The 24,514-nt window shown below is 39.4% G+C and overlaps 1 protein-coding gene across 1 annotated transcript in view; it reads right to left on the reverse strand.

Moving 5' to 3' along the window:
- Positions 1–449: 449 nt before the first annotated feature.
- Positions 450–24,514, reverse strand: part of LOC139452140 (E3 ubiquitin-protein ligase RNF38-like) — an 86,714-nt gene continuing 62,649 nt past the window's right edge. Inside the window, exons 3-11 of the mRNA XM_071233477.1 lie at positions 24,413–24,495; positions 14,104–14,291; positions 6,206–6,374; positions 5,520–5,849; positions 5,264–5,407; positions 4,948–5,054; positions 4,477–4,558; positions 3,966–4,193; positions 450–3,096 (exon numbers count right to left, since the gene is read on the reverse strand). Coding sequence (XP_071089578.1) covers positions 3,031–3,096; positions 3,966–4,193; positions 4,477–4,558; positions 4,948–5,054; positions 5,264–5,407; positions 5,520–5,849; positions 6,206–6,374; positions 14,104–14,291; positions 24,413–24,495 — 1,397 coding nt within the window. The 3' untranslated portion in view covers positions 450–3,030. The remainder of the gene's footprint in view (positions 3,097–3,965; positions 4,194–4,476; positions 4,559–4,947; positions 5,055–5,263; positions 5,408–5,519; positions 5,850–6,205; positions 6,375–14,103; positions 14,292–24,412; positions 24,496–24,514) is intronic.

A 24,514-nucleotide genomic window follows, 5' to 3' on the forward strand; every position in this document is an offset into this window, starting at 1 on the left:
TTAGCACTCCTACATCTCCAGGTAATATAGCATGACACTGATGACACACATAATCCCAGCTGCAGATATGTGGAGCAATAAATTGTCAGGGAGTGAAGGGAGTTAATAATAAGAACAATAAAAAGTGTTAGGAGATGTTAATGTTATCATTTTTCCATGTAAACATTATCAAGAGCCCAGCATGATTATTTAAGATGTGTCCACACTCAGTTTCTACTCTAGTGGGTATGGTTTTACACTGCCTTTAGCAATATTGATTCAAGCAATATCACACCACAAATGGACTTCACCTTGTGGGAATCAAACCCGGATCTTCAGAGTGATGAGTGAACACATTAACCACTAGGCTACCCCACCGCCATGTTTCCACTAAAGGTAAATGTGGTGACTGGTATGTACATATACAGACAGACACTCACAAGAACAGGAATAAACTACCAACCGATGTGTTGTCTTTATGGTTTATTGCCATATATTTTGAAAGGTACACTTTGAAAGTGAGTTGCATCATCTGCATTCATTTACAACATTTGATATATACTGAAACAATGTTTGTTTCCTTACAAAAACAATTCATAATTCTGAGACATTCACAAAGCACAGAACATTTGGAATTTTATATTGGAGAAAAAGGCATTTGTATAATATAGAAATAAGCAGAGGTAGATCATATTGGGATTGCTACAGGCTCTTCCGAGTTCACAAATGGCGGGAAAGTTTCAGTCTGTGTACCCTGTGAGAAGAGACATTTGATTAACTGTGACTTATTGACTGGAAATATCAAGTACTGTGACTGAAGCTAGCCTTCATAGCAAACCCGTACCACTTCCTGTTTCACAAAGTGGATTTCTATAATGCACTAGATCAGAACAGAATATTATTTGTGATCAACACAAAAACAACTAACAGTTAGTCAGTAGAAACAGACTGCAAAATATATGCAATGCCGCATAGAGTGGGAAAGTATATATATATAGATATACATACTGTCAAACTTCTAGAGTGTGAAATTTAACATTTTGCATAACATGGAAGGAGAGCTTAAACAGTAAGAACTTTGTGTAGTCATAACTGTTATCAAATTAAAGAAAATCTACATACACACATTATCCTACTTCAAAATAATGTAGAATATTTTATTATAGTTAATAGTTCATACAAGAAATCATTAGGTGAGTAAAGAGATTATATGGTAGAAAAATTCCTGGACAAACTATTACTTGTCAAAATCCAGATTAAGATTCTTATGAAAACAGTTAATAGCCACAACTTAAAAAGAGGAAACACACTTTCCATGAACATTAACTACCCCCAAATATAAATATTGGATGATGATAAATCTAGTAAATTCTTGCTTTATAAATTTGTTGAATAAGGCATTGTATTGTTCACTATTAATATCTAACTTTCAGAAACAAGTAATGAAATTCAACTCAATCTTGTTCAATCAATAACATTTTTATATACATTTTTTTGCCTGTAAGATAAAAATTCAGAATAAAACAGACCAGAATAATAAACTGAAATCAAATGAATTTCTTTGTCCACTTTTGTATTGAGGTATAAATTGCAAAAGAAAACTAAAGGAAACAGTGAAGATAATTAAACAAATATATCTTCAAAGCTGTAACACAAGAAATGCACTGCTGTAGACGCAGCATGAAGATGCTTATAAAATTATGCAAAAGCTTGGAAAAGAAAGAGGAAAAAGTATTTGACATTCCTGAATATGCTATGACTTTGAAAGATTTATGGAGAATAACTATACAAGAAATGTTTTGACTTATTTTGAAAGTAAAGCAATGAAATTGACCAAATATCTGAAGATTAAGGCAAATATGGTCATAACCCATGGTCTAAATGCTTAAAGGCAAATCACTGTCGTATTCATGATCGTCTTTTTAACAATGTTAGTTACTATGCTTTAAGCTGTGACAGATTCATGTCAAGGTACATGCAAATGTATTTGCCTTAGAAGACACTTTGATGATGAGCAGGGCTTCCACAACCGTATTTGAATAATGAATTTCACTGAAATATACAAGCAATGAAATCTACAAGAGGTTTGTTTTTTGCTAATCCCATAAATCATGATGTTACAAATAATCTTAACTCTAGTATTACTGAATGAACCTGAAAGTTTGACTTGTACCTACAAGTACTTGTGTACACGGTATGTTTCATATTTTGGCATGTCAGTTGCGTAGATTACATCTGCTCAGACAAATATTATGTACCATATTTGAGAATCCTGGAGCATGTCATCACTGAGAGATGATATAATTAATAGATGGGAATTATTATGTTTATTTCAACTGCGCATATGCATAACAAAAAATGTTATAAATCTGAATTATTTCAATAACCTTCCTTGAGCATGTCATGAATCTTCAAAATACTACAGGTAGGAAAATACTATGAGATTTATACAGTTCTTATTACTCTTGCATACATCGATTATCTGAAAACTGGCCAAGAAATATCGTGTGCGACGATTTACACAAACAAAAATTGAGCGACAAAGCATTTTTACAGCACCAATGCAGGCAGACACAATACACCCATTCCTTGACCAGGAAAGTAGTCCATCCTCACACAAGTCACAAAGTCTTCCAACATCTGTTCAATCCTTGCAATGTTCAAGGTATTCAAACACAGTGTGTGGGTGCACCTCTCCAACAGGTCTGTCTAGTTGTCGACAGTCAGAGTAGAAAAGTCACAGTTTGTCCCTGACTTGCCTCAGTTCAATCAACCAATATTGTATTTCTCCTTGGTATAGACTTGACATCTGTCTGCAAGCTATCTACGGCCAAGCACAAGCTTTATATACAGCTTCGCACACAATACGATGAGGTAATGAGTTTTGATAGATTCAGAACCAACAGAGGAGAGAAAGAGAATTGTGGCTATGTACAAATTCTATAGTTTTTTAAGCTAGAGTTTGCACATTTGTCTTTTCCCACAACGCTTGTTCTTGTTTCCATTGAAGTGTTGGCGACAACAGCGCCACCTGCCAGTTGGTGGACAGTATTATTCTGAGTGGTTCCCGGCCATGTCCGTGGCATCGGCTCGGCATATAGGGCAGGTTCGGTTGGTCTGGAAATAACAACAATTTGCTCAGATATATTCCTGTAAGTAGGGATTTACATAGCGCTGTAACTAGAAGGGATGGCAAAAAGGTTTGACAAATGTAATTTTTAACTGTTATCGATATGAAAATTGTCATCAATAATATCTTACATAAACTAATGTGATGAAATAAAGTTTAGATTTACCAAAACAGACTTGTTATTGTCAATAATGTCAAATGCTGGAAAGTAACTGTTTTTGCTATACATTGTATCTCAAATTTCCTCAAAGTAATCCCTGCATAAATGTGCCACCACTCACCAGTGGAGTGAAATCTGTAGATTTGACATGTGAGTGTGTCGAGAGGCAGGTGAATGTGTATTTATTCAACGTGTTTTGTTAAGCCAGAAAACAATTTGATTTCCGCCTCAAGTGAAGTCTAAAGTCATATTCCCACTCATCTATATACTACTCAACACTTGCTCACTGGACCATACCCTTGACTAAAGATCACTGTTTTGGTCCTTAGCACATGTTGAGTAGCATATTTACAAGCTGCAAAGCAGTGACCCATGGCTTCATGAAATGGTATCTAGCGAGTAAGTGAGGTTTTACGCCGCTTTTGGCAATATTCCAGCAATATCATGGCGAGGGACACCAGAAATGGGCTTCACACATTGTACCCATGACGGGAATCGAGCCCGGGTCTTCTGCTTAACAAGAGAATGCTTTAACCACTAGGCTACCCGACCGCCCCGTTGATGATATGTAGATCGTGTGTGAGAAAGTGTCTCAAAGACTGCATTGTTTCCATCCTCCTAGTCAGTCCGACTACAGTCTAGGATGTTCAGGGTCTGACAATTGCTCTTATCATGTTATGGTCTTGGCAGACTCACCTTGAGCCATTTATCGACACATTTTGTGTGGAACTCGTGGCCACACGGAAGCACCCTCAGCAGCTGGCGACTCTCGAAGTCACACATGCACACCACACATGACGTCTGGTCCAGGTCCGAGCGAGGAGTCTCACTGTTAAAGTAGTATGCAGGTAGTTGTTTGATGTCTGCCTTAGAAAGACCTCTAGGCTTGGCCTCTCCCAGTCTCTCCGCTAAGCTCAACAGGGCCTGCAAGACACAGTTTACACATAAGTAAAACAAAACATCAGAAGTGGGTTCATTTACTACTAGTGAAACTGAACACCACGGGAGTTGGGCTTTACACACTCCTTCAATTGTATCTATGTAAACTGGGATTGTAGCACTTGTCCATCCAAGAATTCATTCACACCTGTAAGTTGGATGTTATATTTTACTGCTTGATAACGGTTAATCTGCTCTTGAAGGACAGTCTCACAGCAAACAGCGTGTTGCAAGCATCAGCAAGCGAAGAAACAAAATATACACGTACACCTACCTCGTAGTTTTCCTCCGTCGCCTCGTCTGGGGGGTCTCGGCCGTAGGGAGGCACAGGGGGGTTACCCAACATAGCTCTGGGGAAGAAATAGTATGTGTTAAAGAAGAATTCAGCAATGATCCTCATCAGGATAAGAGGGAGTGAGTGAGTATGGTTTTACGCCGCTTTTAGCAATATTCCAGCAATATCACGGCGGGGGACACCAGAAATGGGCTTCACACATTGTACCCATGTCGGGAATCAAACCCGGGTCTTCGGCGTGACGAGCAAACGCTTTAACTACTAGGCTACCCGACCGCCCCTATCATCAGGATAAGAAACAATTAACCGATAATATAGGTGACCAGTAAGTGCTCTCTGTCTAGCAAGTCCATATTTGAACCACCAAATCTCTTGAAATGATTCCAAAAGGCACAGACTGAAAGGCTACAAAGGTCGTCTGAAGGGCCTGATAATATAACTTACAGGAAGTGAAGAAGGAATCCTGGGTAGGGAGGTGGAGGTGGTGGTAGTGATCCACGTAACCGGCTGCGTCCTGCAGCTCTTCTTGCGTAATAGCGCTGATATGGACCCTGAAAGTAACATGTCATTAAGAATCTACACAACATTGATCAAAGACACATTTACAATACCAAAACTTAGTACATAAATGACATTGCAATAGCAAATACATTTGAAGTTTGAAATAAAAAATTAAATAACTTACAAAATCAAGTAATTGAAAAATATATACATGTATTTCTTTGATATAATCATAAATATCAATTTGCATTTCTCTTACCATATATATATCATGCGGTGTTGGGTGCACAACTGGCTCTTGTAAAATGACTGGAGGGGAGGGGTTAAGTGTTGCCCCAGGGTGAATACTAGGGGGGAGGGGGTAGTGTGGCCGGTGTTCTGCAATAATCTGCACCTCTTCATCCTGAAACAAAAAATATGAAGATTAATTCTAAATCCTTTACCTTTTCTTAAACAATGGAACAATGGGTGGTCTGACTTACTCATGAATATTATTTTTATATCTGTGTACCTACCCGCATCTGAGGTTGTGGGACATGTGCAAACTGTGCATGTCCGGCGTGCGTCAAGCCGTGGTGGTGTGGCATCGGATGGTGAGGGGGTGGGTGGTGCGTATGGTGCAGTATCGGTGGTATCGTGTGTGGCACCGGCATCTGCTGCAGACTGCACGCTGGAATGTGCTGCATGCTGCACGATGGCAGCTGCACCGTGCATGCAGGAATGGACCATGTTGGCTGTGTGTTGCACATCTGCATGTGTGCGGCACTACACACAGGCATATGATGCGGACCGGTGCACACGGGGATGGCATATGGCGTCATGGAAACAGGTGCAGACACTTGAACCTGTGGAAGAAAAAAAGAGATGTGGTTGTGAATTAATGATCAAGAAACATTAGATCAACAGGTTCTCATTAATAATTCACGCGGGCCTGGTAATTTTCACATTAATTCACAGATTGACACAAGGTTGGGGTAGCTTATCCCAGGCATCTCATTTCATACCATTCATATCAATTTCCGGAAACTGTTACAGTGACAAGCAGAAAATTGAATCTCTTAATAATGCATGAGTGTTTTCAGAATTAAAGCTATTAGGCTTTTGTCACATACAATAATGTTCCTATGAACCTATACTGAAACGTTGTGACCTATAACAAGATCCCGAGTGAAACAACATCCTGAGGGTTGATAAAGCGTACCTGATCTACATCAATGACGACGGGATGCTGGGGGGACTGGCCGGGCAGGACCGCCGCAGGATGGAGTTGTCTCCCTGTCAACACAGGGGGCTGGAAGGCACGGCGCTCAGGAGATTCCGATTGCCGTAATGTGTTGCGTTCACGAGTTGTCCTCCTTCTAGTTCCAGGGCTGAAATAAAAAGTGGGAATGTTACAACATATCATTGCGTAAACTGTAAACACTTATGTGAACACCATTGGATGCGAACATATAACATCAGAAAAATCATATTGTCTGTTCATCAAATTCTTCCTACACTGTAAGTACAAAAAATCCATGTGTTGCATGGTAGTTGGTGAAAGACAGTCAAGCAAGTCAAGAGTCCAAGCAATATTCACCCAAATGATACAAACATGGCTGCTGAAATACAGGAAAGATGAAATTCATCCTGAAATATTCTGTTCATAAATGACTAACAATTCCCAGCATGTGACTACCATTATTATCAGCAGCCCCACATATGAAGCAACACATGCCTATCACAAACACAGCCAGCTGTGACACACTCAAGCCACACATGTTCCTAAGTAAACAACCCAACAAGCTCATCAATGAATACCTGGAAAATTTCGACACTAATCCATTCTGATATTCCATCAGGATCCTCCTGGCTGTAATGGCCACATCTCTGCAGAATTTACGCTGCAGTCGCTTTGAATCCAGCTGAATATTTGTGGTTCTTGCAAGGTCTTCTAAGCGAGAGGCCAGCAAGGGAGTTACTTCCCCTATGTCAACTTGTCTGAGCAAGATCAATGTCGAGTCTACAATCTGTTTTTGTTTTGACACCAGCTTCTGAACAAAGCTGGTGAGAGTGGATATCAGCACACTCTCAACCGGCTGGCATAAGATGCGAGAAATGATCTCCAGCTTCTGCTGAACTTTCTGCATCTTCCTGTCCACGCATATTCTGACGTACAACCACAGGTAGAACTCAAATATGTACTGAGAGTGCAGCTCTTGATAAAACTGAATCAAGTTATGTTGTGAACACAGTTGGTAAAGATGCTCAAACACCATTTCATTCACGGATCCATCCACACTGATCAGACCAAACTCCCTCAGATGCCTATCAAACAACAAATCCCTTTGTCTATACGGAAGTATCCCACCTTCGTCACGAACTGGGCGATCAGACTCAGCCAGACTGGCCATTGCTGGCCGGGTAGGGACAATGGGACTAGAGGCTGGCCTCCCGTTTATTTCAAACAGTGGATAAAACCGATTCCCCAAAATGTCACAATGGGAAGGACAATAGTCTATTTGCGGCCAGCTCACAGTGTGTGCAAGTGTAAGCAAGTCATGCGAATCCGTTGATGAGATGTTGGGACCCGTCAACGCTGTCACACCTCCTACACATTGTATAGGTCGTCGCACCCGACTCTCAGCATGTGCGGCATATTGCTCGGGGACCTGATACAATCCTTTATTTAGGGCGGGTTTCACATTGTGGGCATTGCTCCATCCATCAATATAACATGTCTCCACACAACCACAGCTGTGTCGCAAGTCCAGCAAATTACTTCCTCTTAAATCCTCCCTGGAGGAGACACAAAGACACCCGCAATTACAAATCCCATATTCAGATGGTAAGAAAGAATCTAATGAGAGGTAATATATTTTTTCAGCAACTTCCTGTAGTCTTTCTTCAGAAAGCACAGAACTGACACTTGTCCTTGTTCTTTGGGAGGATAAAATATCCCAAGCAATGTCAGAAACTTGACTGAAAGCTGTAGACCAAATCTGAGATTCGGTTGAACGACTCCTATTAAACTCCATAAGAGGAATATGGCCCACACGCTCATTCAGCCCTGACCATACAGGTCTCCACAGAGGACCAGTATAAACTGCAGTAATAGCTGTACTCCAACTGATTCAACTGCTGATAGAGGCATGGTACTCCCCACTGATTCACTAGCTATGATTCAGAAAGGGGGAACTTTCCCAGAACACCAGCTGAATCATAATGGCATCCCTTGCCCAAGAAGCACATTTCATAATTCCTGACTAATAACCCTTTGACTCATTAGAAGTGCAACCCTGCATGACTAAGTTCACACTTTAGTTGACTGGTAAAGAATGTAAACATATGCTCTGAAAAACAGTATCAAGTCAAGTATACATGTACAACACTGGTTGGCAATTCTACCGTGCTAATTAACCTACACTGGTATTTATTCAATGACTGTAATTACAAAAATTACATGTTCAGAAATGTCAATGCAATTTCCACTGTTGGCTACTTAGATGGAAAGGTTGTATATTTCGAAACGTCAAAACATTCGTGCACAAAGTTGGCCTGTGGTAGTATACCGCATGCCAGTACACGCCATCAAGGAAAAAATGAAGACACACGTGAACTGTGACATCATGCTACAATGATTCAGCTCTACAAGTGACATCACCACCTTCAAATGACATCACAAAGGACTTGACACTCCCTGATCCTTCAAGAGTTCTCTCCCTTTGCCTAGCAACCTTGAACAGCTTGACTTCACTCACTGAAGCGTGTATGAAGCCATTATACCAAGAAACCATTCAAGTGAACAAAAATATCGACAGGGATGTATTTCAAAGACCCATTTAAAATCTGCTGTGCAGCGACATCCTACAATGAGGGCAGCTACTAGCTTCTATCAGTTTAGAATAAAGTATCATATGCTTGAATGTTGCTGAAACTATCTGCACTACATAGCGATCTGGCTGTATGCCAGATATGTGTGTGGTTTCAACATTGAATGGGAAAAAGAGCTCGATGTTGTTTCAAAGGGATGTGATAAATATTAGCCAGGCCACATGAGACTGTAATCATTCGATTTAGCCTGCTTGCATAAGCAGAGAAAATTTAGCATAAGCACAGCATATGAGTACAGGTGTCCTTCACCTTGCTATTACAACAGGCTGTTGGAAGCCTACATAACAGAGTCATTACCTGCATCTAAATATCGCTCACAATGGCCAACTGAGGACTGACCCATTGTGACCTTTTAATCCAGGCTGATGGATTAGCAAGGACTCTCCATAAAGAAGGAAGTATTCACTTTCTGACTGCTAAGCTGGCAAACATTAGTATCAGAGACAGTTAGGGAAACTGAAATACTTCACACTGAAATAATTCATTACATTCATTTATCAGACCATGAAATGTTTCACATGTCCATCACACTAATAATTTTGTTTCTCAAACCATCAATCAAACTGACACTGCCTAATTTGCATAGAGCTAAGTAATGAAATTTGCCATACACGTGACAGAAGAAAAGTACATGAAATTGATTGCAATTGACAAAATAGCTGGCATTTTTCTCAACGCTTAAACTGAGCCCAAATCAGCTTATTTGTTCTTATTTTGGCTTGGAAAAGGCATAAATATTTAATACATTTTCTTCTGCTTCATGTAGCAAGCTAAGAAAGTTTTTGAGAGCTAGACTTTGGCTGAAACTCAAAATTTCCAGCATCTTGAAAACATCACCCGAGGAAATGCACAAATTATCAAAGCTGCAACCACAAGCTGGGCCGAGTGGAGAGAAAGCAAGCGGCCAACAGCTGAACACTAGTCAAGTACCTCACTATACCATCACCATCTGTATAACAACAAATCAGCCTCAGTATAACACCCTCCCAGCCAATGACCTTGCCTCTGCAGAATACAGCAAACCTCCATTATATGGATTCCTAGCCTTTCCATATTCTCCACCACAGGGCAGGCATTCAGGGAAAGGCTTCACAGCTTGCAGGTTAAGTGGGAACCTTTCTGGGCTAGCAGTTATAACCAAGACTAACGCATAGTGTATGAAACCTTATACTACACAATACAATTCTCTCCTCTGAATTCTAGTTTTTCCTGATGCTCATTTCATAGGATGCTGTAGATTAGAGCTGGTTATAGACTTGATATACATGAAGCAGGACTATCATTATTACCAGTCTACAAAATTTTGTTTGTTATTTATTCATAATTGTAAAGTATATTTTAAGAAATAGTTATTAGTATGAAATAAGACACTTCATTTAATATTGAACTACAACAAAAGAGTCAAGTAGTATCCTGCTAGAATAACTGAATTAGATGGCTAATGAAATAATTTATATTACAGTAAAACCTAAACAAGGACTACATGTTTGTCATCATTCCATGAAAGAAGTGAAACTTAGTTCAGTTATAGAGAGAGTACGATATCCTGTCACACCAACTTGGATAAAGTTAGACCTGAAGGATTTAGTTTAGAAAGAGCCTAAAGGATTTAGTTTAGAAAGAGCCTAAAGGATTTAATATAGAAAGAGCCTTAAGGATTTAATTTAGAAAGAGCGTAAAGGATTTAATTTAGAAAGGGCCTAAAAACATGCGCCTGAAATGTCTGAAAGCATACTCCTTCTGTTGATAAGCAAAGGCCATATATTCTACCTTGTCACCTGATGACCCCTAGCTAAACTCCACCAACCCTTCCCCAGTGAAATTACCCCTAAGTGCAGCTCATTAGGCAAATTTAGCTGGGGATCAAACTCTTATTGCCTTGTAGCAAAATTACAAGAACAAAGAAAATCGAGTTTTTTCCCACACAACCCACAGGGAGTAATTATATATCCGGGTTAGCATATGTTACATCTTTAAGAGTAGCTGCTATTTCAATAATTTTGTAACCGTTTCATTCAAACATAAATTCAGGGAAATAATCAATAAAAGCTGTTATTTATAATTTCTGACATTTTCTGAAGTAATCCCCACAACACAGTATCCCACAGCTGGGATGTTAATTCGAAACAGGGGATATTCAAGGAGGGAAAAAATCAATTGATTTTACCATATTCCAAACAATGGCTGACTTGTGCAATTAAATATTCTTTATCACTAATCGATAATAGTTCTATTATGTAGAACTGTCCAAAGTGGGTATTTCTTTACATGAAAAGAAACTGTTGCCATGTAACATATTTCAGCAGTCTTATGAAAAGTGTTCATATTTCATTCAAATAATTTTTGAACAAATTGTTTCTGAACTTCCATGAAATGGAAACAAACTTCACAATATTAAATGGTCACAACTGGGGTATTTTATCTGAGACAAGATGGCTGACAGAAAATAGGATTAGCTCCCTCAGCTTGGTAGCTTGGAAGGACAGTTTCAACTCAGAAAATTTGGTGTTGGTCGTGAATTAATTCAACATGTCACGGAAAGGAGATGGATGGCCCAAACCAGCCAAGCCCATTGGCATATGAGTGGTTTCCCTTTTAACTTGCAGCCAATCAGAAAGGCCCGTGAATCACATAGGAGCACGATTTATTTACAGATGCGGGTCAAATCACCCTGAAGCAAGTTTCTAATGGAATCCGGTCTCCCATCTTTTTTCCTATAGGGTTTTATCTGAACACAGTTCGCCTCTGTAGACAGCTTCAAGCTTAAATCTGGGTAGCTAAAAAGATTGTACTGATGCGGAATGGGATTTGTGACCCTAAAACACATAAATTACGTGAAACACATATCTGGAATGCCCCTGGGTTATCTGCCTCTGGAGCATGAATATGAACTAGGAGGAACCTATCTTTCCCCTGGGCAAACATATAGTTTTAGAGATAGGAACAGAGGCGTATTTTGCCCTTAACAAGTTTCTGTTGAGTCAACTCTGTATCCTGTAAACACACTACTAAATACTGCATGGAACAATGTTATGACATAATCTTCTAGATGGCATTACATTTGGTTCTGATTCAAGTCCTGTTTTTATCAAAACATCTAAGTCCACAGGCATGATTCCAATGAAATTCCCCTGACATTTTGTATCAAATTTGCTAAACTAAACTTATCCAAACAAAATTAAGTGAATGCTTTCAACAAAAGGATTATTTTTTAAACTCAAAATCTTTTGAAAGTATAGAAATCTATAACCCAATACTTTTATCTCTTCTTTGTTCATCAAACAATGGAAGCAGAATAGAATTCCCTCAGGGAAAAAAAACTTCAACAAGATCCTTCATTTGTGCCACAATGCCCCCAAGCAGACTTTCAAAGTTATCTGATACCCCCCATGTGACACCATGGACTAGTCCATAACAACAGATGGATTATACCATTGCATTACACAAGGGTATATAGATAGGAAAATTAATTGATAACTTGTGTAAAGCAGGAGCATAAAGATGTCACAAGGTTAACTTGGCATTCATGTGACATCAGGTATAGTTTAATGTCAGATGTAATCAACTTATTTCAGACAGGGCATTTTATTCTATAGTCTGTTTCAGGTATTTTAAGCAGCCAAGGACAGTGATTTATGAAGTATTTCAAGATAATGCCAATGCAATTGATCATGATTAATTCCTCGAAAATTGTCATGAACTTTAATGGTGATTCACAAAGGGGCCACAAAATGTGAAAACAATTCTTAACAGAGTTTCATTGTTGTAAAAGGTGAACAATGTATCAAGCAACATTTCCAGTCACCTTTATGGGCTTGCTCCTCTACTAAGAAACTCTAGAAAGACATCCGTCTCTTACTCAAAAGTGTTGAGTACATTGAGGTGCCTATGGAATGCTACCTGAAGACTCCCACACCAACAGTATCATGTGACAAATGTAAAAAATAAATTAATCACAATAACCAAGAATAACTACTTGCAGGCAGATATCTATGTTGACAATTATAGACAACTATTTACTCGTATCACATGTTTTGTAACACAGTTGACATTCAAACTGACCATCATGATCAAAGCTGAAGTACAGAAGTATCCAGTCAACAAGAAGTGGACTCGAAGAATACCTGGCCCAATACAGGCAATGTTTCAGAAGGGTTGTCGTGTAGTAGTTCACAATTAGGAATAGCATATTCTCTTGAGTATAGTGCACATAATACATGAACGTAATGAGTTTTGACGTCTTTTTCCCAATGCAAAGACATTGCCTCGAGCATGCAACACGCCATACACCAGGTCTACAAATCAGTACGACATATGCAAGTTAATCCTGTTATTACACTATCTGGTTATTAAAATGGTCCATTGTATATCTGGTCATTGTATGTTTGAAATCTTTTTTAATAATTCTATACAACCCTTCATTCAATATTGTTACATTAATTATGGCGAATTCATGAGTAAACTGATTGGAAGAACACACCACCTCATTTATTTAAAGCAACCACAAGATTAACGCTACTGATGCCTAGAAACGAACATTAGTTGACAGAGAATAGAGACATACGTCCTAAATGTCATACTTTTATATTTAGTTTTAATATTTGTTGTAGTTTGACTTTTATGTATCGACATATTATTTTCACAATCAAACCTAGTGAAGTTTCAAATGGTGACTTGCCAAACTGTAAAATTCGTAAAGTATATCTGGCAAAATATGTAAGTGCTATACTTATAGTTATTATTATTTTAAGTATACATTGTAAAACTTGCAACAAAAATTCCATGACATTGGAATATATTATTCCTGGTAAAATAGTTTCAGATACAATTTCTGCTGATCACTGCATGAAAATACTTATAAGTTATTTTACTGGGAATTTTTGTAACGAAATAACAGATCTGGGAGAAAATTTGTGTACAGGTGACAGCTATTTCCAACGTAGTTTACAGGATATCTGCACATATATAATAATGCCTTCCACCAACACAATGTAGCTCATAAAATACTCATACATCGATCCCTGAAACACACTGCATCCCCCAGAGGAGAGTGCACACACACTATTCTCCTGAAAATACAGTAAGCAGTGTTTGATGTTACTTTGTCAATTGCAGTAAGCAATTCTCCACCAGTACAACCAGCAGGACGAAGCAACTCATCTTTTAACTGGACTACACATAGCCCAAGATGTCCATGATCAAGCGTGCTTATAAGCAGGTGCTTACCTTCTCCTTGCTCTGGGCGTGGTGCAGCGCTCACCGGGCACTCTCCTCTGTGTGGAGCTTCGTCTTCGTACTGATCTGGCCGCGTCCAATATAGCATCCCTCTGACTACTAGGGGGAGGACTGGGGGAGTTAGTGAGGTCCACTATGTTCCCGGACGTTTTCCGCCGCTTTCTACTTGGACTTTCACTCTGGAGAAAGAATAATATCACATTAATTTAAAACATCCAAGCACATGAAGATTCTACACACTGCTCTATAGGAGACATCTTGGGTGTGTGTATCATTCTAACTGTTGTTCAGTGCAGATCATACAAGTGTCCAAGTAAGAACACATTTGTGTATTTATCAATTTAAGATGAGTTCATAGCCAGAGCCTTTCCCCTAGGATAACACCAGAACCAAGTGCAAGGAATAGAGTTTCTCCCACATTAGACTGCCATTAAACATACATAAACAGAAGCTGACAAATGTCAAAAAGACAAATCACATTTCCAAATGTCGAGAGAATAGTTTTTACAGAACAGTCATTCCCATATTATTCACTGTAGCTTACCAGTTCTTATTCATACTTGAAATAGATACAATGTTGGAGGATGTTTTCAAACAATGAATCACGTAAATGTTTTTCAAAATGTGTCAGCATAACCTGTAACACATCCAGAGTGCCATTAAACTCTTCGAGGACATGCCCAGTCGAACATACACAGATATTGATGCACATGTATGTTTCAGGACTTTGATCCAGCTTCTATTTGAACAGGCTTTTTCTGCCATAAGAAAGCCCCCCGAAGACAACTTCCCATTGGACAACGCCAAACAATAACAATACTTAGTACCTGTGCTCAGTAATAACTAGGAAAGAAATGAACTGTTATGGAAACTGACTAGATCTAAACCATGATAATTGTTCTACATCAGCTCTCATACTTCAATACCATGGCACAGTGAATAGACATCTGTGTGTGGAGAATAAAGATAGCACACACTGCCAGGAGCTGTGGTAACCCTGGATGCGATGTCGCTACCTGGCTGCTGCTGCCACCGCACAGAGACATCACAATGGCGGGAAATCGGCAAGCTAATTTGGGGCCTTGCAAATGTATCTAGATTATTTGAGTTGGGTAGCCATGTGATATTTCCAGGAGAGATATTTCTGTGATGATGGAAGCTGGGGATAGAAATAAGTGACAAGTAACTTCCTATCTTGACTGACCAGTTTTCTTTAGATTCAGTTTCAAGTTTATTTGGAAATATTTGATATATTCACAAAATTATATGATAAATGATTTGTATGCTGTTTCCATGTGTAACATTTTGATACCATATTTAATATTTTGTTTAAATTCTTTATAGTGTAGGGGATGGTGGGCTTTGCCAAGAAGTACAAATACAGTACCGGTCAAAGATGCTTTCCACCGTTACCACCACCATTGCAAGCTGAGTGTAAGCTTTGGGGTAGGTCATCTTTAGAAAAATTACAATCTATTTAATAAGTCTTGGATGGACTACAAAGGAGACAGGCAAGAAGCTCCATGTTGTTGTTTTTTAAATCGTCTGCAATAATCTGTAATGCCTCATTCCAAAAGGACAGTTACAAACTCATTTTCTATCAGCCCACGCAGCGGTTCTCCTGTTACAAACAAACCCCCAGCACATTGGCAAGCAAATGGCTTGTCACATTGAATACGATGTGCTAAATATTCTTGAAATGAACAGAGAAAGATGAACCAAACAGGGTAATGACAGGATGTGTACCCTGTCGCTTGAGCAGTAAGGGACACAAACAAGTCTCATTTCAAAGGAGGTGGTGCAGGAGAGTGGTAATTGCACTAACTGTATTCCAACACTCTGCGCCTACATTCAGATGGGGAGGTAATGTATCACACAATCCCAGCTCAAGAAAGGTAGTTGGAACACACCACACTGAAATTGATTATCACACATTTCACATTTTTCTTGTCGGTTATCAAAGAACAAGGCTGCAACATACATCTCAAACTGATGAATTTCAACTGAAACACCGCAGGGAACCTCCAAGTTCTGAGGGAAGCCGGAAATCTTGCAAACCTTTCGTGAAGAGGACACAAAAGAGGCTGAAGACTATTGGGCAAGTGGGGGGATGTTTCTATCACTGCTGTCACATCAAAAGCGTGGATGAGGAGTTGAATTTCCGAGTGTAATTGGTGGTGCCTGCCCCCAAGTCCCACACTCCCAAACCTCAGGGGAAAGGTGGCTGCCTCAAGACACCAACCCTTCCCTCAACAAGTACGTTCCACACCACTGACTCCACATATAATAGAACATAATTAAAATGCAAGGCAAAAGAATTTCAGTGTGTTCACTGAAGGCTTGTAATGAAATGACTTAACTGAATAAGCGACAATTCGGAGTTCATTACTCTTTCCCATCAGATGCACAATGCTGAAAGGCTGTTATTATTTGTTTTTTTTCTTTTTATTAAGCACTATTCAGTTAAATTATGTTTGTATTTACACTGTTCAGATATGTTCTGTGGGAAAAATAACTACTTTCATGACTGTTAAAGTTATGAGGTACCGACATTTCAGCTGTGCTCTGCAGCTAGGTTGGACCTGGCCCTTGTTTGCCAAGCTAATATTGATCTTCTTAGCTGGAGACAAATAATCAATAAACCGAATCAATTTTCCAAATAGCAATTGATACAAAGTTCTAGTTGAGTGAACAAACTATTGTCCCCGGGGTATGTGCGTTCAAGTAAAACTCAGAAATAAGCAAACATTTTGGTCCAGTGGCTCCATGACTGACAGTTACGTAAGTCTACTTCCACACCAACTCACAACCAGCCAACATAGCTGGTTTCAGGAATGTGGAGTGAATGTCCACTGGGCTTGGTCCCGGAGACAAATAAACAGAGTGGACCAGGGAAACAGGAGAAATGTACAGTAAAGCTGAGCCGCTGGTGGCTCCTCGTCCTGGAGTATGGTGAAACCAGCGTGGGTGCTCTAGGCATGTACCAGCTGTTTACTTTGCCCACAAAAAGTTTGAGGGAGCCCGTATCCCAAGCTTTTGAAAAGTACCGGCCTTTCAGAAGGCCCTGAATGGCCCTTGTTAAGTGATTTTTAAGGTGTGCACGTGATATTGGATATTGGGACCCGCTCTCAAACGATACTGCACTGGGCTCAGATGAAATTAATTGGGGTCTCAAGCTGTTTTTTAAGTCTGTGACAACACTGAAATTTGCGTAGTTGGTCTAATATACGTACAGAGTGTTTGTTTAGAATTTTTGAATCAGATCATAGGCTGATAAAATTCTCCAGTAAAACAGTTCAGGCTTTTGAAATGTGAAACTGTGTCAGGTAAGGAAAAAACATCAACTTGAAGTGGTCTGTGACATAGTTCCAAGGAAAGAAAAGTACAGAGACATCCTTACTCTGCCAGTCAAATGAGTACATTAGATTCAAGTTCTATCAATTTATAGAGCCTGTACATGAGATTCATTTACCAACCGATTTACAACTGAATCAAAGCTGACCAATTCAATGACTAATTCACAACCTAAAGGTATAACCGACCTAGCACAGGAGATGAATTAAACATGTAAATAAACACCCAATTCAAAGTATGATAAATATCATATAAATAAAGGAGAAAATGAGTCAAGATTTACCATTGAGAGTTGAGTGTCTGTTATAACACAATCACACATGATGTCACTTCTACTGAATTCGTTCTTGTTTCTTCTGTCACTCCAGTACACACATTCACCTCTTACTTGTCCCTGGTTTTCTACCTTCTCCCTATCCAGTTGAGAACAAGCCTTGAGTCTGTCACAACCACTGAACAACAGCTACACCCTCATCTCCAATCCCACTATGACTGTCCTCTATGCTGAGATCAACATCCTATTCCCTGCCCCCTTCTCCCCACCCCCATGCCGCCTCACCCCCACTCATTCCAAGGCACACCATAGGCAACGGCCTCACTCTCACACACAACATCAAGGTATGAGTTCATTCAGTTTTATCGGTCACGCCGATAGCAGAACCACTCCTCTCTATACAGGCCGCGCACACTAACACACACACACACAATCTGCCGGCTCACAGTACAGGCTGCCTTGCTCCACCGCCTGCAGTACAATCTCTTATTCAGCCCTAACAGTACCAACCCCACTGAACCCCTATGGGCAGACCCATTCAACCAGGACACAATAGTGGGTCTACTAGGGACTGTGACCCAAGATAAACGTTGACACATGCCCCCAGGGGAGGGGCTGTAGGACAGGGGGAGAGAAAGAGAAAGCTCATTAGTCCAGAGCCAGCCATCCGTGAAACTGTCAAAGTCGGCTGCAGTATAAAGGGAGAGAATTACTTAGGGGTAGCCAGGGTTAAAATTCCTTAATAATGCCCATTGCCATAAAATCCTCATGGTCTATGGATTAGCTTAATACGTCAGCGATAGCAGCCAGCCTGCATGTGATGTCTCTCAAACATTAAAAGTAATCGCTCATCATAAATTCTTGACGATTCAATCATTAATTCTTATCAACTCATTCATCCTTTCTTCCTTCCCTTTCATTTGCATTCAATTCCTCCTTTTTTGTTCCTGCTTTGCCACGGCTGACTATCAGTTACATCTCTACAGTCAGGGGGAAATGGAAGGATTTACAGTTTTTCAACAAATCTCTCATGGCTCAAGAGACAGGGCGATTTCAAGCTTAAATAAAGGAAAAGATTAACTTAAGAGTCAAGGATTTAAAGCATTTGAAGTAATTCCCTCTCATGGTGCAAAGAAACCTTCACACAACGATACTACCCTAAATTTCAACAGCTACTTAGCCCTTTAAGTATTCATTGCCAGTATTCATAATTTTGAAATGCCATGTGTATTACCGTCAAGTGTCATCTTACACCAAATACAGAATTTTGTGAACCTCTTTGGAGAAAAGTTTGATTACATTTGAAAACCTATTTAGACATGAAAATTGTTTGTAAAAATTGATGAAATGAAATGTTCAAACAATGATTTGGGGGAGAAAACAAATTCATTTATCTATACATATACATACACATACATATGTACATACCTTACTCTGATGACCTAACGCTGTGACAACTTAAACCGACGAGGTGAATCCAAGCATAAAGACAGAGTATAAATTAACTTGCACATGAGTCGTGTTATTCTTAATATTCTACGGATATTCCACAACTATTTGTTTTTACATTTTTGTATAGCCAATTGAGCAAATATTTAAAAATATGTAAATAAAAGTGTCCCTCATTCCGCAACTAAGTTTCCAGTGTAACACATTTACATAGGAGTAGCAGCATGATAACATTCATGAATAATTCCAACATTTTCTTTCACAACTTTTTATCGACTTCTAAAAAACTGAACAACCATCTGGGACCATGGACTCTTTCTTCCCGAGAGCTGATAATTTTTTTTCAAACTTTGTCATGCAAACCCCGACCCACCCCATAAGGGCCGTCCATACTGGCCATGGCAAGAGCTGATCTTGGGAGGCCGAGTTGAGCATGCTTCTCATTATCAATTATTCAGTATGGGTCAATACTGGGGCCCAAGACAAGACCGCTGGACTGCCGGCACACAGGCGGCAACACTGACTGTCGCCTTCTTCAATTATTTCACAGGGAAATCTAGACTTTGTCTTCTCTCAGACCAGTGGCGTCCCAGTGTTTTCAAACTTGAGAATTTCGTTTGAAATCGGCTTTGTTTTTCCTTCCTTGCACATTTCGTGATTGGCTGAACATACGAGAGGCTTTTGTTTTAAGGGTGAATGTTTGTTTTGTTGCTAACTATGTGCAAGAAATGTTAGCATGGAGCTTTGGTGGTTGTTGTCCGTAATTGCATGAAGATTTCTCATTGTTTCCCCATCACTTAATCATGGAGGAATCTTAAGCTCTCATATATGAACAGTCAGTACAAACTACAACTAAACACAACTGAAATCCTAACTCCAGCCATTAAAACCATGTTCAGTTTGAACCAAATTAATCGAGAGAAAAAAGCCAAAGAAAGCAACTGACTCCTAATTATCTGTTCAAACTTTGCCACAGAACCACATATACACAAATGGACGCACAGAACATCAGCAATACGAAATCAACAACTCTCAAAAGTCTTTCATTCCGAATGTGACAACTGAAATTGGAAAACATTGCAACTTTCAACACCAGAGGGATGTTCCCTGGCACATGCCCCCATGGTCACATCAAACATTTGACATGTAATGAATGGAATTTTTCAGCGAAGTTTGCTTATTTGCATATTGTCCATTTCTCTCCGGAAAATAAAACAAAAATGAGCTAGTGTCAAGTCTAGCAGGATTCACTGAAGGCTGAATGCCCTGAACACTGATGTTGGTGTCTTTATGCAAATAAGCTCTTCTCATTCGCAAGCTGTCATCTTTCATTGATTGGCTCTTTTTGTGCAAAGTATGCAGCGGGAAAACTGGCCGATAATGGGGGCGGAATGCACAGCCATTGTACTGGTCATGTGACAGGACGTACGGAAAGGAAAATACAGGGACAATCGTGCGTGCAGTTCGTGATCGTCAGGTAGCGGATGAACAATGCCATATTGTAACTTGCATAGGATGCCATATGCTGCCTTAAACTCCATACTTTCCCCTTCCAATCAAATTAACAGAAATTATCAATTTCTCAATATTTTTTTTCCCATGGCCAAACTCCACATATTCGCCAAAGTGTTTCGCCTTCCAACGGACATTCACATAATCAATATTTCATTGTTAGCCAGCCTGAGCCATTCTTTCTTAAGAGATAATTGGCAAGTCATTAAAAATAAAAAAGGCTTGATGAAATTCAATATCTGAAATAATTTCAGCAATGAACATCCCTTGAGATGTTATCGGTTTTTCCTCAGGTACATAGTAGAAACAGCCATGCACTAAATATCTCTTTACATAGATCAATGACATTCTAACTTTTCCTCTTTCACATACTATCTCAATATATGAACTAACCCAACAGACATCTATTTCCCACCCTCAGAGCTACAGATAAGCTGCGTATCTGCGTGAAATACGTATCAGAAATGCAGAAATACGCAGTAAAATAAAATCCAAGCGTATCAAATACGCAACGATCATTGATACACTACAAAAATAAAACTTGTGTGTATCATCAAAATATTTTGAAGTAACCCTGCATATTCGATTAGCAAATCAGCAACTTATTTTGAAATTATAAACGGGCATTCCATCAACCTTGCCAAACTCCACGATGACAGTTACATCTTGATTATTTGCCATCATACTCCTTGTGGAAGTATCATGGTATTTTTGAGTCCTATAAAGCTCTCGAACCCAACCGACACCAGTTTGCAGGAACTAGATGAATAGTGTTTTTAAATATTTAACTTAAATACCCACGTGTAAAAACTAGCGGGTAACAGAAATTTGAATACCCGGATAGAATTACCGATACCCAATGATTTTAAAATGCATGGGTAAAATACCCACAACACCAAAAGCTTATCTGGAGCTCTGCACCCTTGCACAAAACGAGACTGAATTACAAAGTAACAAATGTGGAAAGTTGACATGTACCACTGTTCTATGTAAATTGAAATGTATTCTTTCTAAGATATGTATGGTAGCTACAGTTTGGAGGATATCCTTCAATTCAGTACTGAAAAAATACATACTTCATTATATTTGTACAAGACAAAAGGTTAAACCATTTCACAGATTTTGATATATAGTACTGGCAATATTTTACCTGGAAAGTCTATTATTAAAGATCCTGTCATGCTGTTTTTGTTACAGTTCATGAAGATATCTTTTATCTGACAATTACAATGGTGAATAATAGCATTTTGCAACTGAATCCATCGTCACTAGTACCTGACAGGGATCTAGTTGCTCATAGTCTACTGTAGCCTGACTCATCTTATTTCCACGGGGAACAAATGAATTTCAATTTGAACCATTCATGAACAGTGAAGAGGTTCTTGTCACATATACTTAAAAAAGAGAGAGGATTTTCCAGGCAGAAATTGATTCCGAAATGAACACTGACCATGTCACATTTGTTTGTAGGTTTCAAGAAAAACTTTCAGGATCAATACATTCTTAGTGGTAAGATTGATTTTCTACAAACATTTGAAATTTTTATGACTCTCAAAAGCGAACACTATTTAGGCTGTGTGCTTCTGTTAAACAAATCACTACAGCGTACTATCTGCACCAAACTATTGTCAAGCCTAACAGCATAAATTCCACTCCCTCCAAACACGTACATGGACAAACACTGATCAAGACATGTTTATGTCTATTTCAAGAGTTATGTACGGAATTTCAGGAAAGGATAAATGTATCTCAAATGTAAAACAAGAAACAGACATCGATTTGACCATGATCACAATCACTTGAGTATTTTCTTTACTTATGGATCTCACTGTCAGCTTGTTTGAGCCGAAGAAAGAAACCAAGTGCTAGTGAACTATGAACCAAAGACTTGGTCCCCAAACCTATGTGAGCAGGACACACAACCGCGTGACACTGGGCCCCCTGGAAAACACTGGGCTAAGAAACCACTTTGATCACCAGTAGTCAGCCGATGGCAACCTTTGTACTGGCAGACTTGGTGTACAAGGAGGTAGACATTAGGTTCTACTGGTCAGCTGGGTGCAGGACTCACAAGTACCAGAAACATGGGGCCACTTCAGTAACATACTATATCCCTAAGAATTACTTGTGTCAATTTCGGTATTCATCTACTGATTTCATTACTATCATCTGGATTGTGAAGGAATAAATTGCACTTAAATTCAGTGTAGTTTTGTCAATTTCAGTATTTTAGTTAAAGTAATCCCTTGGCTTTGTCAATTTCAGCAGTGTTCATGTAAGCCTGAATGTCAAGGGTTCCTTGTCATAGTCCCAAGGAAAAGAATATAGAGGGAGTCAAGATTAAAACAGTATTATTAGTGAACACTATTAATATATTTTTGAACACTGTCCAGTATGTGTTCATTACTTTCAAGGTGTGTATTTTTATCTATTTCAGTATGTTCATCATTTTCAGAGCAAGACTGCACCTGTCTCTTAGTTTGCCATGTCAATGTCGGTATCACAATCATCCTTTTTCTGTCAAACATGAAATGTATAAGCATCCATTTCAGTATACCAGTGTCGTTTTCAGACATACATTTGAGTCATAAATATATCATAAATGCATCAGTTTCAGTATGACTGACTGTATGTAGTGTAATGTCAGCATGCTTGACACACTCTACTAACATGGCAGCACGGCATGAAATATTAACCAGTTTGAGAATAAACATGCAACCCAAAATCATGTAAAATTCATACATTATATCTTAGTTACTTCTGAACAGATGATAAGGAATTCACATTTTACAGACCACAGCATCTGTGACACTTTAATCAGAGGAATGCAGGTCCCATGGTTAGGTTCAAAGGACTTGTAATCTCTTCAAAAAGCACTAACTATTCACTGTCAACTTTTCCAGCCTTTCAAAGCCAGTTCACACACAAGCTTGCACCTACCCCACATACTGTAAGTCCACACATTCTAAAACTGTTCTGGTTAGTCACACTTCGTTGTTGGTATCCACAGTTATCGATCCTTCGTCATCTCATCTCTACATCCAAACCATTTCTTAGCTTGTCAATATCTAGCTGAGTCCTCGTTCAACAGGGTGGGGAGGTTTGGGTCTTGCAATTGGGTTTCTGTATTTTCTTGTCAATATCCACCTAGTTGGTCGTCAATATCCCAACCTTGCATCTATGCATGCGTGTATGTCAGTAATGGCCATGGAGACAGTGGGGGTAGTGTATGAGATAGGCATGCCTGAGGCCGGAGATGTGGGCAGCCAGTGAAATTGACAACTGCCTGAGGCAGGTAATCCACATGGGTGTCATCAAAGGGGGGTGCCCTGAGCCGTGGGGAGGGGGTGTGTAGATTGCCTTGTCTCCCACCTGACCTACTTAACCACACAGCCAGAACAATGTCAAGCTTTCTACACCATAACCCGCTCAGCAATTTCCGGGACAAAACCTACACAACCCTCAAAGCATTTTTGCACATAGTTAGGCCTTGGGTATAGTTTTTCCTTGACAAATTGGACCTTTATGAGTCTCAGATAGTGATGCATCATTGAGTTCGGATCAGGATAAAATTGTCTACAGGCACTGACATGAAATCTGTCATTTTCCTGCATGTTTCAGAAAGTATGTCAGTTTGAGATTGTGTCTATCTTACTGAAATAGACGAGTTCGTGAAATATGCATGCAAGGAATGTTGTCAATTTCACTCACCTTTCTTGTCGGATCATCCGTAATAATTCCTGAGTAAATTTGAGGAGAGTGCTGCATCTGTTGACTGAGGTTACTATGGAGATCTGGAAAGCAAAATGCAAA

This window comes from Haliotis cracherodii, unplaced genomic scaffold (genome assembly GCF_022045235.1).
Source record: "Haliotis cracherodii isolate W230 unplaced genomic scaffold, xgHalCrac1.p SCAF_9, whole genome shotgun sequence".
Lineage (NCBI taxonomy): Eukaryota > Metazoa > Mollusca > Gastropoda > Lepetellida > Haliotidae > Haliotis > Haliotis cracherodii.